Genomic DNA, 20,385 nt, shown 5'->3' with positions numbered 1-20,385 from the left:
CAAAACAAAACAAAACAAAACAAAACAAGATCCAGAACAGGGACTGGTACTCTAGGCTATTTTGTAAGTGAAATTTTCCTGGAGTACAGCCATGCCCATTCATTTATGTGTCATCTACCGAAGTTTCTATTGACCATAAGGCCCAAAAGCCTAAAATGCTTATCATCTGGCCCTCTGCAGAAAAAGTCTGCTGAACCCTGCTATGGAAAGTATACCCTATTTTTTGTATGTTGTTTTCACATACTGTATTAGACTCTACATAGGATTCTGCAACTTGCTTTTTTTTTTCACTCAATGAACTCTATCATTGTTGATATGTGTAGCCCTATTAATACTGTAACTGCCAAATAGAGTTCCCTTGTACAAATATACCATATCTTATTTAGCCATTGCCAAATTCACGGCCATTCAGGTGCTTCTCCAGGGCTCACAGGAGGAACACAGAACGCACGCATTTTCAACTGGGGCAGAGAGCGCCCTCCGGAGTAGCCGGCCCTGTCCCCACACCCCAGCCTTACTTGGCAAAGAGGGATTTCAGTGCTGTCAGCAAGCCACAGGTCCCGAGGCCATTGGTGAATCTGATGCATCTGTCAACAGCCGCAGAAGCCAGAGCGAAGAGCTTGTTCACAGAGTGGCTCAGCTCCTGCACACAGTCAATGACCTCCCCGTGCTCCTGGTCAGCAAATATGGACAAACGAAAGCTGCCTCAGGCTCGAGAACAAATGAATAGACAACATTAAGATGGAGGAGACCTCCAAACCTCTTCGCCCGTGGTAAAACCACCCAAGTCAGGTGGCAGAAACACAGCGCCAAGCGGCAACAGCCCTCTGGGAGCCTGACCCAAGGGGAGGAAATCGATGTGGCCCGTGAGATCACACATGGGAACTCCTGCCAGAAAAGCAGGATCAAAATCCTGTATTTTTCATCTCTTTCCTCTTTTTCTGTGATTAAGATGGCATCTCCAGGGGCGCCTGGGTGGCGCAGTCGGTTAAGCGTCCGACTTCAGCCAGGTCACAATCTCGCGGTCCGTGAGTTCGAGCCCCGCGTCAGGCTCTGGGCGGATGGCTCGGAGCCTGGATCCTGTTTCCGATTCTGTGTCTCCCTCTCTCTCTGCCCCTCCCCCGTTCATGCTCTGTCTCTCTCTGTCCCAAAAATAAATAAAAACGTTGGGGAAAAAAAAAAAAAAAGATGGCATCTCCCCCCTGGCTCTAAAGCTAGAATTCAAATTCTCCATATCAGACACTCCAGAAGAATGTAGGAAAAGGAAAATGCTTCCTCCAGGGGCAAGAATGTAACTGAGGTGGAACGGACTTTCTAGGCATGTCCCTGGAAAACAGAAAAAATGGCAGGAAGCAGCAGAGTTTAACTAGTGTGAGATCTACTCTTAAATGTCAACTCGCTTCATGCTAGATAACCTTAATATTTGTAATGGGAATGCCTTCTCTTCCCCTCGGAGGCCTGCACAAGCAAACCCGCCCCTGGAGCACGGTCCATGAATGTACAGTTCCTGTGCCCATTTCCATATATTCCTTAGACAAAAGACTGCCATAATAAGAATTTGTCAAATCAGGGAGATCATCAACTTATCCCCAAAAGATTTAAGTCTCTCATTCTGCTGGACCTTTACTTGAGATTTTAAATAGAAAAGTGGTAGCATATCTGTGGTTTCATTTTACACTTGGATTGAAAACCCCACAAGGTAATTAAGAGCCTGTTTTTGCACACCTGTTCCCACTCTTTGCACACCTGATGCCACCTCCCCACTTCACCAACCCCATGGCTGGCAAACCGTATAATTCCTCGATGGCCACCGGCAGTACTATGACATTACCAAGGGCACAGCGCTGATCTGGATGAGGACGTTCTTCTCTTCCATGTCGCCATACTTCAGTTGGTAAGGTTTGTATGGACCATATACAGCCTCCACCAGCTCTGTGACTTTCACCAGGTTGTACTCATCTTAAGGGAATCAAAAATTAAAATTGATGATGAACAAAGAGTCAGAAATTGCTGGAAAAAAAACAGGTGAAAGGTACTGTACGGGAACTTTTCCAGTCTCATCTTGGGGTGACTACATTTTGTCAATTTGCTTTTGTTGTTCATGGAAGTTCCCACAACCACTTCAGTAAATATTTTCATAAATGTGAGCTCTATGTATTATCTGTCCGGAGCACTATTTAAAAAAAAAAATGTTTAAGGTTTATTCATTTTTCAGAGACAGAGAGAGGTAGCGTGGGGGGGGGGGGGTAGAGGCAGAGAGAGAGGGAGACACAGAATCTGAAGCAGTCTCCAGGTCCGAGCTGTCAGCACAGAGCCCAATATGGGGCTCAAACTCACAGACCGTGAGATCATGACCTGAGCTGAAGTTGGATGCTTAACCAACTGAGCCACCCAGACGCCCCACAGAGCACTATTAAAGCCACCAACCCCCTTCGTTCCACAACCTGTCATGGTCAAGAATCCCTTCAAATGCTGGGGCGCCTGGGTGGCGCAGTCGGTTAAGCGTCCGACTTCAGCCAGGTCACGATCTCGCAGTCCGTGGGTTCGAGCCCCGCATCGGGCTCTGGGCTGATGGCTCAGAGCCTGGAGCCTGTTTCCGATTCTGTGTCTCCCTCTCTCTCTGCCCCTCCCCCGTTCATGCTCTGTCTCTCTCTGTCCCAAAAATAAATAAATGTTGAAAAAAAAAAAAAAAAAAAAAGAATCCCTTCAAATGCTAACTCTAGCCAAGGTCAAGTTGCAGAAGTGCTACAGAGAAAAGGCTCTGCAGGAAGAACACTTTTCCAGAACTTGCAACCCCATATACTAGGCATTCCAAAAAACTCCTATATTCAATACATAAAAAAATGCAAAGCATGTTTGTATCAAAAATCAAAACGGGCATATTCCAGGACACAGCAATTCAGCTTCCAAGTTGAACACTTACCCAAGTGACTTTAGCATCTATTAATAACCTTTGCCTGATGATTATAAAATGTTGATTTCCTGGAGAGTCTGGGTGGCTCAGTCACGTAAGTGTCCAACTCTTGATTTCAGCTCAGGTCATGATTTCATAGTACATGGGTTCAAGCCCCTCATCGGGCTTCACACTGACAGTGCAGAGCCTGCTTGAGATTCTCTGACTCTCCCCCGCTCACGCTCTCTCTCAAAATAAACTTTAAAAAAAACTAAAATGGTGATTTCCTAATTCCCTCATTCTTTCTACATCTATATGCAGGCCTTCTTTTGTAAAGAAGAGATTTTCCTCTTTCTCTTTAATACAATATTCCTGTGAACTCGTGGATTCGTTTTATATTCATTGTGTCATGATCCGTCATTGTTGTTATTCATTTTGATGTTCAAGTTATTTCAAATTTGGTCATTTCAGGCTGCCTCCTTTATCTTTTTGAAACATCCATAATCAGTCTTTGAGTGCATCAGCTGGGATCCAAAATCTTTTCTATAGCCTGCAAGGACCCACAAGGACTGACCTCAGAAGGTGAAAGAGGGAAGCAGTGAAGAGTGAAGGCTCTCCTATCCAAGTTCTCTTGCCTCCTACTTATGTGACTATGTGCCAATGATAGAACTTTCAACACCTGTTCCCTCAACTGTACACTGGGGTTAATAATGGCATCAATCTTTGGCACAAAAACAGACACTCAGATCAATGGAACAGAATAGAGAACCCAGAAATGGACCCACACACAGATGGCCAACTAATCTTTGACAAAGCAGGAAAGAATATCCAATGGAATAAAGACAGTCTTTTCAGCAAATGGTGCTGGGAAAATTGGACAGCAACATGCAGAAAAATGAACCTGGACCACTTTCGTACACCATACACAAAAATAAACTCAAAATGGATGAAAGACCTAAATGTAAGATAGGAAGCCACCAAAATCCTCGAGGAAAAAGCAGGCAAAAACCCCTTTGACCTCGGCCGCAGCAACTTCTTACTCAACACGTCTCCGGAGGCAAGGGAAACCAAAGCAGAAATGAACTACTGGGACCTCATCAAAATAAAAAGCTTCTGCACAGCAAAGGAAACAATCAGCAAAACAAAAGGCAACCAATGGAATAGGAGAAGATATTTGCAAATGACGTATCAGATAAAGGGTTAGCGTCCAAAATCTATAGAGAACTTATCAAACTCAACACCCAAAAAACAAATAATCCAGTGAAGAAATGGGCAAAAGGCATGAATAGACACTTCTTCAAAGACGACATCCAGATGACCAACCGACACGAGAAAATGCTCAACATCACTCATCATCAGGGAAATACAAATCAAAACCACAATGAGATACCACCCCACACCTGTCAGAATGGCTAACATGAACAACTCAGGCAACAACAGATGTTGATGAGGATGCAGAAAAAGAGGATCTCTTTTGCATTGCTGGTGGGAATGCAAGCTGGTGCGGCCACTCTGGAAAACAGTATGGAGGTTCCTCAAAAAATTAAAAATAGAACTACACTATGACCCAGCAATTGCACTACTAGGCATTTACCCAAGGGAAACAGATGTGCTGTTTCAAAGGGCACATTCACCCCAATGTTTATAGCAGCACTATCAACAATAGCCAAAGTATGGAAAGAGCCCAAATGTCCATCGATGGATGAATGGATAAAGAAGACACACACACACACACACACACACACTGAAGTATTACTGGGCAATCAAAAAGAATGAAATCTTACTGTTTGCAACTACGTGCATAGAACTAGAGGGTATTATGCTAAGCAAAATTAGTCACAGAAAGACAAGTATCATATGACTTCACTCATATGGGACTTCAAAGTACAAAACAGATAAACATAAGGGAAGGGAAGCAAAAATAATACAAAAACAGGGGAAGGACAAAACATAAGAGACTCTTAAATACAGAGAACAGAGGGTTGCTGGAGGAGTTATGGGAGGAGGGATGGGCTAAATGGGTAAGGGGCTTAAGGAATCTATTCCTGAAATCATTGTTGCACCGTGTGCTAACTTGAATGTAAATTATAAAAAATAAATATAGAAAGAAAAAAAATGGCATCAATCTTACAAGGCCTTCATCGAGATTACATAAAATCTCTGTGTAGCATGTGGTAACACTTAATAAATGCCAGCTGTCTCTATTGTTACTGCCCAGCCTTTCCTCCTTCACAATTCCCCTGGCCTCCAGCCTTCTTGTGCTTCCTCAGAAGCACTGGGCTCCCTTCTGGTCAGTTCTGTCTGGAAGGACCTTTTTCTCCCTTACCCTCCTGCATCTGGTCACCTCCCATTCTTCTTTCAGGACTCACTCAGCTGAAGTCACCAGGCTCAATCAGTGTTGTTTGTTCACATATTCTAGTACCACTCTGCTTTCTTTCAAAGTACTCATCTCATTTTGTAATTATACACCTATTACTATGATAATTTGGTTATCTCCCACCAGAACAGATGTTGTACGAGAGCAGGGACTGTGTCTGGTTTTGCTCAGTGTTCAGCATTCCGGTACCAGTTCATTTGTAGTTGAGTGAATAAATTAAATATGTTGTGACCTATCCATAAGGCAGTCATGAAAAATAACTGGACACACACATATATATAAAACACACACACACACACAGTTGAGAACCAGAGTTCTCACTGTACAAGAAGAGATGCAGAAGGCAAAGTGGATCTGATTTAGAAGGATCAGTATAAACTGGAGATATGTATTTCCTAGCTCTGTCCACCAAAAGGACCTGGAACCCCAGCAACAATGAGCACCCTCGGTGTCCAGATCTTGGTTTCTAAATACCATTTCCCACTAAAAGAAACCTGGCTCCTCGGAAAACATAGGTCTGAGGCAGGAAAAGTATGTGTTCCTGGAATTATTTGTGCCAAACAGCAAGGAAGTACTCAAAGACTGATGCGGACATGTCAAAAAGATACAGGAGGTAGCCTAAAGGGGCAACTACTGACCAAATTTGAAATAATTCAAGCATCAAAATGAATAATGGCAACGGTAAATCATAACACAATGAATAAAAAAAGAATCCATGAATTCATAGTGATATTAAAGTAAAGAAAGGGGGGTGCTTGGGTGGTGCAGTTGGCTAGGTGTCCAACTGTTGATCTCAGCTCAGGTCATGATCTCAGTTTGTGAGTTCGAGCCCTGCATCAGGCTCTGCACTGATGGCATGGAGCCTGCTTGGGATTCTCTCTGTGCCTCCCTCACTTGTGCACACATGCTCTCTCTCTCAAAATAAATAAATAAACAAAAATTTAAAAAAATAATAAAGTAAGGAAAGGGGGCACCTGGCTGGCTCAGGAGGAGCATGAAACGCTTGATCTCAGGGTCATGAGTTTGAGCCCCACATGGTGCGGAGATTAAACAAATAAAACTTTTAGGGGTGTCTGGGTGGCTCAGTCGGTTGGGCGTCCCTTCAGCTCAGGTCATGATCTCACAGTCTGTGAGTTCAAGTCCCACGTCCGGCTCTGTGCTGACAGCTCAGAGCCTGGAGACTACTTTAGATTCTGTCTCCTTCTCTCTCTACCCCTCCCCCACTCACACTCTGTCTCTCTCTCTCAAAAATAAAAAACATTAGGGGCGCCTGGGTGGCTCAGTCGGTTGAGCGGCCGACTTCGGCTCGGGTCATGATCTCATGGTCCGTGAGTTCGAGCCCCGCGTTGGGCTCTGTGCTGACAGCTCAGAGCCTGGAGCCTGTTTCAGATTCTGTGTCTCCCTCTCTCTCTCTGACCCTCCCGCATTCATGCTCTGTCTCTCTCTGTCTCAAAGGTGAATAAATGTTAAAAAAAAATTAAAAAAAATAAAAAATTAAAAAAAATAAAAGACATTAAAAAAATTTTTTAAATAAATAAAACTTTTAAAAAGTGAGGAAAGAAAAAAAAATCTCTTCTTTACAAAATAAGGTCTGCAAATAAATGTAGAAGGAATGAGAGAATTAGGGAATTGCCATTTTTTTAAACGTTTATTTATTATTGAGAGTCAGAGAGAGATAGAGCATGAACATAGGAGGGGCAGAGAGAGGAGGAGACACAGAATCCAAAGCAGGCTCCAGGCTCCGAGCTGTCAGCACAGAGCCCAACGCGGGGCTCAAATTCACAAACCACAATATCATGACCTGAGTCAAAGTCGGATGCTCAACCGACTGAGCCACTCAGGTGCCCCGAGAGTCGCCATTTTATAATCAGTAGTGTGAAAATTTATTCAGGCAAGATTTATCAATCGATGCTAAAGTCACTGAGTAAATGTTCTTTGAGGATTAGTATTTTCCTATCAGCTCAAAGCATCACCCCATGGATTACTTACTAATTACAAAGAGGAAGAGGTACCTTTATAATAGATCTACTGGATACACTAGATACATCTACCAAGTGATTAATCCAACCATCACCAGTAATTGCACATTATGTGTCTCCTGATGTGATGCCACAGGAAATACACAACATCATCATCAATGTAGTATTCTTGCAAAAATATTTAATCTAAATTTAATCTTCAGGAAACAATCAGACAATTCCAGAATATGGGACATTCCACTAGAAAATTACACTGTATTCTTCAAAGATGTCAATGTCATGAAAGACAAAAGAGAGGTGAGATGACTGTTTCAGATTAAGAGTTTAAAGAAACAAGACAAAAATAAATAAAAAAGAGACAAGACAACCAAATACAATGTATGCACATCGATTGATCTTAATGGGAGGGAGAGGTGGAGAAGCAGCTATAGAGACTTGTGGAACAAATGGAAAAATTTGTGTATTAGGTGACAGTATTGAGTCAATATTATATTGGGGGGCTGATAACAATAATAAAATATTCAATTAAAAATATTTAAAGGGACACCTGAGTGGCTCAGTCAATTAAGCGTCTGACTTCAGCTCAGGTCATGCTCTCATGGTTTATGAGTTCAAGCCCTGCATTGGGCTCTTTGCTGTCAGCACAGGGCCAGCTTCAAATCCTCTGTCCCCCCCCCCCCCCTACCCTCTTCTGTCTCTCTGTCTCTTAAAAGTAAACATTAAAAAAGAAATTAAAAAAAAGTAAAGGATACAGAGACCCTCTCATTCATGCAGAATCAGTACATATATATAACACAAAATACGGTTTCTAAATGGTAGACTAAGAATGATCTTTTTCCTTCTTTGTGTTTTCTGGGTTTTTCTATAATGAATACCTATTGCTTATTAATTATAAAATCAACTTAAGCTATTTTATAAAATTAGTTTTTCTATCACATAATTTACATATTTCTAATAATACCATGTACATGCATTAATTACTAAAATAGAAACAATGTTAAAGGCAAAATATAAAGTTAGAAACTATATCTGTAGGAGCACTGGGGTGGCTCAGTTGGTAAAGCGTCTGACTTTGGATTCTGTGTCTCCCTCTCTGCCCCTCCCCTGCTCGCGCTCTCTCTCTCTCAAAAAATAAACAGTAAAAAAAGAAAACACATCTGTAACATACTTGATAAACAATAGGGAAAAAATCCTTCCTACATAAGGATATTTTGGGATAGACACCAAATTTTTAACAGTGGTTATTTCAAGCAAGCTGGGTTTTATAGGAGACTTTCATTTTGTGTTACAGATTTCTATAACACGAATTTTTATAACACGTACTTTGTTGCTTTCAATATTTAATGATACATTATTTTAAATAAATTGCTCTTATAAATTAACCCAAAATAAATTAAACTCCAAAAATTGAAAAATAGGCAAATGAATAAGCAATTCAAAAAAGAAGTTAATAATATAAATTTAAAAGTTGCTAGTAATAAAAGAAATGAAAAATCACAATGAAATGTCATTAACTAAGAACCTGGCAATGATGGAGAAAAACAAGTAGTGTCCAGTGCAAGTAAGGACATGGGGGATGGACACCCTCAGTCACTATTGACAGACACGAAAATAGGGAGAAACCTTCTCAAAAGCATCTTTAAAATGTTCATCTTTATGACAAACATCTTTAAAATGTTCATCTCTTGGCAACTGTAATTCTTAAGCTTATCCTAAGGAATAATCAAAATTTTGGGGCTCAAAATTAATGTGCTGGACTATTCATAATAGTTTTATTTATAATAGTAGATAAAATAATTAAAGTAAGCCATACTTACAAGTGGTCATTAAAAAATATGTCTTTGGGAATGCAAGCTGGTGCAGCTACTCTGGAGAACAGTATGGAGGTTCCTCAAAAAACTAAAAACAGAATTACCCTACAACCCAGCAATTGCACCACTAGGTATTTACCCAAAGTATACAGGTGTGCTGTTTCGAAGGGACACACGCACCCCCATGTTTATAGCAGGACTGTCAACAATAGCCAAAGTATGGAAAGAGCCCAAATGTCCATCGATGGATGAATGGATAAAGAAGACGTGGTATATATATACAATGGAGTATACTCAGCAATCAAAAAAAATGAAATCTTGCCATTTGCAACTACGTGGATAGAACTGGAGGGTATTATGCTTAGTGAAATTAGTCAGTCAGAGAAAGACAAAAATCCTATGACTTGACTCATATGAGGACTTTAAGAAACAAAACAGATGAACATAAGGGAAGGGAAGCAAAAATAATATAAAAACAGGGAGGGGGACAAAGCATAAGAGACTCATAAATATGGAGAACAAACTGAGGGTTACTGGAAGGGGTGTGGGAGGGGGGATGGGCTAAATGGGTAAGGGGCATTAAGGAATCTACTCGTGAAATCACTGTTGCACTATGCTAATTTGGATATAAATTTTAAAAATAAATAAATAAAATAAAATAATTTAATTTAATTAAAAAAAAAAACAAAACAACAACCATGTCTTGGTCCCGGACAAATGTTAGAAACTGCTATACCTAGGTATGGAGCAAGTTTAGTTCAGAGGCAATTAAAAAATGCTAATAGGCCAAAAACAAAAAAAAGGCAACAAATAAAATTAAATACACGTTTAAAAAAAAAAACAAAAAACCATGTCTTGGGAAAACATTTAATGACATTAAAAAAAATACTCATTATAGGGGCGCCTGGGTGACTCAGTCAGTTAAGTGTCCTACTTCGGCTCAGGTCATGATCTCATGGTTTGTGAGTTCGAGCCTCGTGTCAGATTCTGTGCAGACAGTTTGGAGCCTAGATCCTGCTTCAGATTTCGTGTCTCCCTCTCTCTCTCTGCCCCTCCCCCACTCGCACTCTGTCTTTCTTTTTCCCTCTCAAAAATAAATACACTAAAAAAACCCCTATCATTATATTATTTTGAGCAAAAAAAGATAATTTAAGTTTGTATGCAACCATTATTTTAAAAGATGTATATGTGTGTAGGTGTATACGTGTATATATTTTTATATGTATTTGTGGAAAATGTGTATATTTGAATTACTAGCAGAAAATACAATGGAAGGCTGCCAGAGGCTCTCTCTGAATGATGAGGTTGTGAATCATTTTTACTCTATTTTATTTTTGGGTGTTTCCAAAGTATTTTTAAATTAAAAAAAAATACTTTTTTGGAAACCTTGATAAGAATCATTAAAAATCTAAATTTCCATGGCTGACTAACAAAGCACTTGTATGCATTATTCTTTGGAGGGTGGTTCTCTCTTCTTCAGTAATGTCCATCACCAGTGGGAGGAAGGCAACCTGCCCTTTTGCCCTACCTTCATTCCACTCTGCTCCAGCAGGCTAAATGGCCTACACTCTAGCCCCATGGACATGGCATCCTCGTCCCCTGGAAGCTACCCACATCCCCCAAGCCTTTCCCACAACCAAGATCTGCCGAGTGAGTGAGCCAAACACCTATGAATCATCCGGAACTGGAACAATAAACACACTCCCTGGAATGTACGAAGTAATTATAACCAAATGTAATTAAAGGGAATAACTATTAAATAAACCAAGTTAGTGACACATAGCCGCCAAACGGCAGGACAAGGCCTTCCCGAAGCGATTTCCTGATTTGACAGCAGCATGCGTCATGAGATCTTGTGCTACCTGAAAGTTTATGATGCTTTTAACTTACAGGGGAAACAGCTGGGGAAACGTAACACAACATTGCTGTGTTCCCAAATGGGAAGGAGGAGAGCTCTGCTCCCAGACACAGCTGGGGAATGCCCATTTTCCCCACAACCACCCCTAGTCCTAACATGGCCTCCCTGCCCTTAAAACCTTGCTGATGCCCTATCAAAAAGTTCCTCTGACCTATTCGTCCTCTTCAGCTTACTTTTTAGGTTGAGCTGTCTGAGGTCTTATGACATCTCAAGGGAAGAGGACACTACCTTCCCAATGCAATCTGCTGCCAATTCGAGGCCACTGAGGCCCACCTGCCTCTTGCACATTCTAAGTGCCTGCCAAAGTGCCCCTCACTTCCCCAGAGCATGCAAAGCCCCTAGGTAGCACTGGGTTTCATTAATATATCAGGCAGCAACCATTTCGAAGGGCAATGCTTTCATGGAAAAGGCTTCCATATCCGCTGAGAAGGAAAACAAGGATCCCTTCCAAATCTGTAAAATCAGTCATCCGAAAAGACAGACAAACCCAAGCCCCAGAAGCTTCAAAAAGAGCATGTGAAGACAGGCCAGGGGACTGGGAGGAAGGAGCATTTACGTGGGCGGGAGAGCTGCGCCATCTCCAGCCCCTGGGCAAAGTGGGCGGTGGCATCGTAGAACTCCAGGAGCTTGAGGAGCCCCAGCTCAGGCCCTGCCCTCTCCACGCCTGAGCTGAGGCAGTCAGGCAGGGTGGGCAGCAAGGCCGCCAGAGTCTGAATCAGCAGCACGGTCACCACCTCGTGGGGGTTCTTGAAGACCTGCAGTAGGAGAGAGGTATCTGCATTAGCACAAAGGACCAAGCAGGAACATACCTTTTCAAGAAGCAGTCTCCTTCCTCTCAAAGGAACTTCTCCAACAGCTGGAAAATGGCCTCATCAAGAGCTTTAAGCCCCAAGTGTTCCTTCCTACAAACCCAAACAAGCTCAGAAAGTCAAGTAACTGGCACAACTTGCAACCTGTCCAGAACAACTGGCTACTCCATGTCTATTGCTAGCCACAAGTGACTTTTTTTCAAATTTATCACATGTAGAATTTAGATAGCTACCAAAATCTGGCCAGCAAGGGCTGTGAAGATGACCATGCAGAAACTAGGAGTGCATGGGAGGTGGAGAATAAAACAGAATTAAAGAAGAATACTTCACTGAATCAGGGTTGGAGGACATTTAGTCAGATTTGCACACCAGCCCACAGCCACATCTCCCCTTGACATAGACCTTGGGTTAAGACAGATTTATCTTTTACTCTAAGGACCACCAGGAATAGTATATCCAGGACCTTTTAGGGTTTTTTTTTTAATGTTTATGTATTTACATTTGAGAGAGAGAGAGTGTTTGCCTGAGTGGGGGAAGAACAGAGAGAGAGGGAGAGAAAGGATCCCAAGCAGGCTCCTCGCTGTCAGCGCAGAGCCCGGTATGGGGCTCAATCTCACAAACCATGAGATCGTGACTTGAGAGTTGGACACTTAACCGACTGAGCCACCAAGGACCCCAGAGGCCTTTTAGATTATAGATTCACTTATTCACCAAGAGTCTTTTCTTCTATTTTATATACTATTGATCTCTTGGACAAAACTGTAAAAATGTACACAGTACATTTAGAGAGGGCTTCTTGCAGACTCCCCTGTGTTGATTGAATGATTTTTTATTATAATGTGGCTTAAATATGCACAAAAATGAAAACAAGATATAAAACTCTTCTTAGGAATTGTGGTTTATATACACAATGGAATACTACGTGGCAATGAGAAAGAATGAAATATGGCCTTTTGTAGCAACATGGAACTGGAGAGTGTTATGCTAAGTGAAATAAGTCATACAGAGAAAGACGGATACCATATGTTTTCACTCTTATGTGGATCCTGAGAAACTTAACAGAAGTTAAGTTTCTTCCCCCCCATGGGGGAGGGGAAGAAAAAAAAAAAAGGTTAGAGAAGGAGGGAGCCAAAACATAAGAGACTCTTAAAAGCTGAGAACAAACTGAGGGTTGATGGGGAGGTGGGAGGGAGGGGAGGGTGGGTGATGGGTATTGAGGAGGGCACCTGTTGGGATGAGCACTGGGTGTTGTATGGAAACCAATTTGACAATAAATTTCATATTAAAAAAAATGATGTGCATAATAATAAATCTGTAGAAAAAAAAAACAACCCTGTTCTTAGGTAACTCTAAGGCCACAAAAGGTATAAGCTTAAAAACTATAAAATCAATAAACTCACATTTTTATTAGAAAATACCCCAAGATGAGTGAAAAGGATAACACAACTCCCCAAAAGTTATGGGATACAGCAAAAGTAACACTAAGAGGGAAACTTATAGCTCTAAACACATACATTAAAAAAGAAGAAATATCTCAACTCAACAACCTAACTGCATACATTAAGGAATAAGAAAAAGAAACCAAACCCATGGCTAGAAGAAGGAAGGAAATAATAGAGATTAGAGCAGAGGTAAATAAAATAAAGAACAGAAAGTTAATTTTAAAAATCAATAGAACTGGTTGGTTCTGTGAAAAGATCAACAAAATCGACAAACCTTGAATTTGTCTGCATGCTTCCTCATGAGAGCATTAGGGTTAAGCTTTCTGGGCAAGGAAACTACATAGGTGATGTTTTGACACCAAAATCATTCTTTTTTTTTTTTTTTTTTTTTTACACCAAAACCATTCTTAAAACAGCAACGTCATCATTCACTGTTGCTCCAGACTCTCACTACCTTCTTGAGAAAGCCAAACTCCTGTCTTAAATTCACAGTTCCTCCCCCCACACATAGCTGCACCAACACAAACCCTCCTATCTCCAGCCAACGCATTCCCCTCACTATCCCCAAACGTGCTATGTGAGAAAGTCAGAAAGACCTTCAGATACCAGCCAGCCCAATGTCCTCATTTGACAGAAGAAACTTGCTGCGAGAAAGAGACCAGAGGAGGAAATGAAAATGGGCCTTCTAGAAAAGGAATCCTGGGGCGCCTGGGTGGCTCAGTCGGTTAAGCGTCCGACTTCAGCTCAGGTCACGATCTCGCGGTCCGTGAGTTCGAGCCCCGCGTCGGGCTCTGGGCTGATGGCTCAGAGCCTGGAGCCTGCTTCCAATTCTGTGTCTCCCTCTCTCTCTGCCCCTTCCCCGTTCATGCTCTGTCTCTCTCTGTCTCAAAAATAAATAAACGTTAAAAAAAAAAAAAAAAAAAGAAAAGGAATCCTGACTCCTCGCTATGTTTGGTGAGGATGGACTGCACAATGAGAATCTCCTTCACTCTTATCTCCTACTCAGATGACCTGGGGCAGGAGAAGAATTACACTAATTGGCTGGTCAGCTGAAACTATAAAGTCACATCATAGACCTTCAGTGGCAGTTTTTTCACACGTTTCAATTAAAACACACTGGGTCTCATACCCAGAGGTGCCCCCTGTCCTTTGAAGAGATCTGGCAAAAGGGATTCTCTGGCACCTGGCCACAGAACCACCACAAAGTCCACACACTATAAGAGCAAACTTAACTCGGGCTATAGAAGCAACCTCAACAGCTCACCTGAAAACAATCTGACCTTACCTCACACCATACACAAAGACTAATTCAAAATGGGCCACAGACCTTACTGTAGAAACTAAGGAAGCTTCTAGGGGCACCCGGGTGGCTCAGTTGGTTAAGCATTGACTTCGGCTCAGGCCGTGATCTCACGGTTTGTGGGTTCAAGCCCTGCACTGGGCTCTGTGCTGACAGCTCAGAGCCTGGATCCTGTTTTGGATTCTGTGTCTCCCTCTCTCTGCCCTTCCCCGCCTCTCAAAAATGAATAAATGTTAAAAAAAAAATTTTTTTAAAGAAACTAAACAAGCTTCTAGAAGAAAACACAACAGAGCATCTTGCCAATTTGGAGGTTGGCAATGGTTTCTTACAAAACAATAATCATAAAAGCAAAAATTAATAAATTAGGCTTCAATAAAATCAATACCTCTGTTTAAGCCACAGACTGGAAGGAAGTATCTACAAACTATATCTTACAAAGGATTCTTATCTGAGATATATAAAAAACTCCTACAACTCAATAATAAAAACGCAAATAACCCAATTTTTTGTAATGAGCAAAAGATCTAAGCAGACACCTCACAAAGGAAGATATAAGCACATTGAAAAGGTGCTCAATATTCTTAGTCATCAGGAAAATACAAATTAAAACCACAATGAAATACTACAACACACCCACCAGAATGGACTAGCTTAGAAAGACTGACACCACCTAACTTTGGCAAAGATGTGGGGCAATCAGGATGCTCGCACACTCGTGAGACTATAAAAAGTACAACCACTTTGGAAGAATGTCTGGCAGTTTCTTATAAATCTACACATACATCTGCCCAATGATCCAGCAATTCCACTCCTAGATATTTACCCAAGAGATATGAATATGTGTATACACAAAAAAGACTTAGAGAACAATGTTCATTAGCAGCTTTATTCATAATAGCCCCAAAATAGAAATATCCCAGGTGTTCATCAGTATAAGAATGAATAAGCCAACTGTGAAATATTCACACCACGTTAACAGTATTTGGCAATAAAAAGGAACAAACCACTGACTCACACAACAACATAAATGAATCTCACAAACATGCTCAATGAAAGAAACCTTGCAGGAAGAACACACACTGCCTGATTCCGTCTATTTAAAATTCGAAAACAGGGGCGCCTGGGTGGCGCAGTCGGTTAAGCGTCCGACTTCAGCCAGGTCACGATCTCGCGGTCCGGGAGTTCGAGCCCCGCGTCAGGCTCTGGGCTGATGGCTCAGAGCCTGGAGCCTGTTTCCGATTCTGTGTCTCCCTCTCTCTCTGCCCCTCCCCCGTTCATGCTCTGTCTCTCTCTGTCCCAAAAATAAATAAACGTTGAAAAAAAAAAATTAAAAAAAAAAAATAAAATTCGAAAACAGAGGGCGCCTGGTTGGCTCAGTCGGTTAAGTGTCCGACTTCAGCTCAGGTCATGATCTCACAGTTTGTAAGTTCGAGCCCCGTGTTGGGCTCTGTGCTGACAGCTCGGAGCCTGGAGCCTGCTTCGGATTCTGTGTCTCATTCTCTCTCTGCCCCTTCCCCACTTGTGCTTTGTCTCTGTCTCTCAAAAATAAATAAACATAAAAAACTAAAATAAATAAATAAATAATTTTTAAAAATGGGGCACCTGGGTGGTTCAGTCAGTTAAGCGTCCAACTTCACCTCAGGTCATGATCTCACAGTTCGTGGGTTTGAACCCCATGTCTGGCTCTGTGCTGACACCTCAGAGCCTGGAGCCTGCTTTGGATTCTTTGTCTCCCTCTCTCTCTGCCCCTTCCCTGCTTGTACTCTGCTCTCTCTCTCAAAAATAATAAAACATTTAAAAAGAAAAAAAAAAAAACAACTGAAGGGGCAGGGGCAAAAAAAATTTTTTTTAATTAAAAAAAGTTTACAAAAATTTGAAAACAGGCCTAATTTATGGTGGAAAAAAATCAGAGCAGTGGCTGCCTTCAGGGGTGTTGGACTGACTAGGAAGGAGCATGAGAGAACTTTCTAGAGTGATGGTAATGTCCTCTTATCTTAATGTTCTCTATATCTTAACAGGGATCAGGTTACACAACATTTGTCAAAATTGATCACATAGCATATTTAAGATCATTACATTCCACAATCTTACCTAAAAGGGGGCGGGGAGGGACAAATATTGAACTCTAGTTAATAATATGCATGTTCAGAACTAAATAATGCTTGCAACTTCCTTTGAAATGAATCAAAAAATAAGACCAGTCAATGAGTGGAGAAGTACATGGGAAGATGGACACATTTATGACAGAGCAAACATAGCAAAATGTTCACTGCAGAGTGCAAAAGTGAGTACATGGGTGTTCATCATACAATTCTTTCAACTCTTTTATATGTTGGAAAATTTTCATATTATAATACTGGGGGGTAAATCAGAAGGGGATACATTTACTGTGGTGTCTTTGCTTTTCTTTTGCACTATACTGACCTTCACAAGATGACGGCCACCTATCAGGCTTTTACTTCCCTGAAAAGGAAATGGACCACTGACCAAAAGCATAAATTAGCAGGATTTATAGGATGAGGCCAGAACATAATTTGAGAAGTCTAAATCCTTTTTCTTAGATGATGAAGGGCATATGCACCTGCAGACATAAGCCGGTTTTATCTTCACAACATAAGGGACGGTAAAAGAAGGCAAGGACACAGAAATGGATGTGCATCACCAGGGTCACTGAAAACCGACAGCTACAGTGCTGTGAAACGACTACAGGAATTGTGTTTCATGTTGCTGTAACCTAAATCTGAGTTTGGCTGGCTCCAGGAGAAAAGCAATGAGGGTAGAGAAGAGGACTTTAAACACCAGAATGGACATGACCCTGTACAAGGGATTCCCTCCAGCTACAGTCACGTTCGTTCCAGCAGGGGACGGATGGACACTGCAAGACTAATTCGCAACTAATTTTGAAAGCAGACCAAAAACCACACCACACCATCAACAGGCCCAGTAAGTCACAGCCTCTTCTCTCCTAAAAGAGGGAAGAGGATCTGGGGCACTTCCTGGCATTGAGACGGGGGAACAAGGGTTCACACCCTGGATGGCAGAAAATGCCAAGAGGCTCTGGGAAGACAAGTGAGGGGAAGTTTCCACTTGAAATGAAGTTCCTCTGTCTCATTGGTCCCCTAGGTTGGAGGGCGCCTGTAAAATTGTACTCTTCCTCGAGCTCTGGGCATACCGTGTGAACAAGGGAAACTAACCAGGTGAGTTTTACCTGAAGTTAAGATAAAAACAATCCTGTTCACTCAAGCACCACCTGACCAAGGGCCTCCTGCTTTTAGATCAGAAGATAACGGCCTCCAGGAATTCCACAGGCTCCCTGGCTGAACAACACGCAACACTGTCACATTAGATTCTATTTAAGATACAGATGAGAACGATAAGAAGAGTTTTAAGGAGACTGAAAGATTTTACTGCCTTGGGTTTCGAGGCTTATCTTTAACTCCTTTGGTGATGGCAGCAAATAGGGAGGTTCTTCCAGGAACGCTTGAAGCAGAGGAGAGACCACTGCCAGAGCAGACACCCATCCCCTAAGACCCAAGCGAGCCGTTACCTGCATAGACCACTGGATCTGCGTGTGCCAGGCCCCGAGCAGGGCGTCGTAGAATCTGGTGAGCTGCCGGTCCAGAGGGAGGTCACTCTGGCACAGCTCCTGCCAGGTTGCTAAAAGCTGCGCCTGCAGAGGCAGAGCAAAGGGGACCTCGCTGAGTGACTGAGACAGGCCACCTGCTAACGCTGTCCTGCCCTCCCGACAAGGTGAGCGATTTCCTGCCATCTACTGTCTCCAGCAACTGCCCGCTGAAGGCCATTTGCTTCAAAGGAGGGCTAAAACGAGAAGTCACAGCCACCTGCTCTGATCATCTATCAGACATTGAATCCGTTGCCCTCCCAGTGTTCCTTTCTTCTTTTATCTTGTCCCAACAGCGTGCCAAGGTCCTTCCACTGGGCATGCTACACTCTCCCCGACAGACCTCTCGGGTGTGCTTGAGTGTGCACTTCAGCTTCATGTCCCAACACCCCTGCTTAAAGACACGCAAGGTTGGACGTGAAGGAATCAAGTTAGCCCGGGAAGCTGTTGGGTTTTTTTTTTTTTTTTTTTACCTAACATCAACAACCCCAGAAAACAAAAAATTCTGACAGCTTCCGGAGAGCATCATAAGGCCTAAGAGACTACTTTCCCTTGAAAGACAAGAATGGGAGGAATTGTAACAACTTTTCAGTCTATAAATGAAATCCAGCTATAAACATAAAATATGCTGAAAACTGAGGGCTTGCTTCCCCCCCCCCCCCCCCCCCGCAAAGAAATGAATCCACAGGCTGGACCAAGAACACCCCCTACTGGCTAATTAAAAGAAGAAGGCCAGAGGGCGAGAAGGCAAGTTGTCTCTACCTTGGAGTACAAACACTGGGGTTCCGCAGCCCAGCACTGTATGCATTCCACAACATAAGCATTCCCAGCTTCTCACCTTGTGACATTTGTAGTAGTAGGCGAGCAGTTGGGGCATCCGGTCAATTTCAGTAAACACCTTCACAAACATTTTGGACTGATCTAAAGGAGAACAACATAAAACGTGCATGCGCTGTTACCAGGTTTCCTGTTGCGGACAGAAGAAAGAGTTCACCAGGCTAAATGTGGACATATGTAAGCTCCTGTTCGGAACTTCTTGCCTATGCAATGAATTAACTCATGCATGGAGAGTAAGAAGACGAAAAATAAGTCAAGATAAGGGGAGAATACCTACTCAGACACCGCAAGCCTTGGCTTGTTTAGATAATGCATCAGTAAGCATCACTGACAGAGCTGAGATCATACATCAGCAAAGTCATTGCTGTGTGTGAAGAATGGAATGAGTTCAAACCAGGGCTGGGACTGGGGTGGGGGGCAGGAAGGGGGGTGACGGGTAGGGGCAAGCCTGGGCTGCAAAATCGAAGGGGACTCTCACTCTCAGGCTTGCACTAGGGCAGGGTGAGAGCCTCCTTAGATTTTTGTGCTTGAGGCATTTCACCTGCCTCACCTCATCCTGGCTCTGACTAGAATCATAAAATGCCAGCAACAGAAAGATACCTAAGAAACCATCAATGGACCTGATGTTACAGGTGAGGAAAGTGCAGCCCAGAGAGCTTCAGTCACTTGCAGGTCAATGGCAGGACTGCCCAATCACAGCACTGACTGAACCATATGAAACTACTGCTATTCAACCATTTTGACCTACAAACATAGCAATGTCATATGACTCAATCTAATATTTATATGAACTAAAAAATGCTGACACAAGCAGACCTTCTGCCCAGTGCCTAGAATCACGATGCTCTTTGCTGCCCCAGGGCCTTTGCACTTACTGTCTGGGATGATCTTTCTGGCTCTCTGTATGGTTCTCCCCTTATCAGGAGGGTCTTTACCAATCAATTTAGAATTTAGAAATCTAAATTAGGTTTCTCTTGTTATTTATTTCCTATCACATATTCTCCTTCGTAGAACTAATCAAAATCTATATTATTCTAGTCACCTGTGTGATAGTTTGTCTTTCTCACCCTTAGAAATACAAGCTCAATGAGGCTGTGACCTTTCCTGTCTTACCTCTCACAGTTCCTAGAAATTAGTACAGCGCACTACAAAAAAAAAAAAAAAAAAAAAGTATTAAGGAGAGCCTGGGCAGCTCAGTCGGTTAAGCATGCGACTCTTGGTTTCAGCTCAGGTCATGATCTCATGGTTTATGAGATCAAGCTCCATGTCAGGCTCTGTGCTGACAGCATGGAGACTTCTTGGGATTCCCTCTCTCCCTCTTTCTCTGCTCCTCCCCTGCTCTCTCTCTCTCTCAAAATAAACTTTTAAAAAAATGTAGTAAATTAATGACTATTTTA

General features: G+C 42.3%; 1 protein-coding gene across 1 annotated transcript in view; it reads right to left on the bottom strand.

Annotated features, from left to right (window-relative positions):
• Nucleotides 1-20,385, bottom strand: part of COG7 (component of oligomeric golgi complex 7) — an 83,852-nt gene that overhangs the window by 33,639 nt on the left and 29,828 nt on the right. The window contains exons 5-9 of the mRNA XM_047087527.1: nucleotides 18,990-19,072; nucleotides 18,077-18,199; nucleotides 11,535-11,733; nucleotides 1,832-1,959; nucleotides 519-673 (exon numbers count right to left, since the gene is read on the bottom strand). Of these exons, the coding sequence (XP_046943483.1) occupies nucleotides 519-673; nucleotides 1,832-1,959; nucleotides 11,535-11,733; nucleotides 18,077-18,199; nucleotides 18,990-19,072 (688 nt within the window). The remainder of the gene's footprint in view (nucleotides 1-518; nucleotides 674-1,831; nucleotides 1,960-11,534; nucleotides 11,734-18,076; nucleotides 18,200-18,989; nucleotides 19,073-20,385) is intronic.

The sequence above is a fragment of the Lynx rufus genome, unplaced genomic scaffold (assembly GCF_022079265.1).
Source record: "Lynx rufus isolate CCGP_SWC_20201006 ecotype Redwood Valley unplaced genomic scaffold, mLynRuf1.p SCAF_23, whole genome shotgun sequence".
Classification (NCBI taxonomy): domain Eukaryota; kingdom Metazoa; phylum Chordata; class Mammalia; order Carnivora; family Felidae; genus Lynx; species Lynx rufus.
The sequence above is the reverse complement of the archived record's forward strand: the minus strand, read 5'-3'. Positions and strand labels throughout refer to the sequence as shown.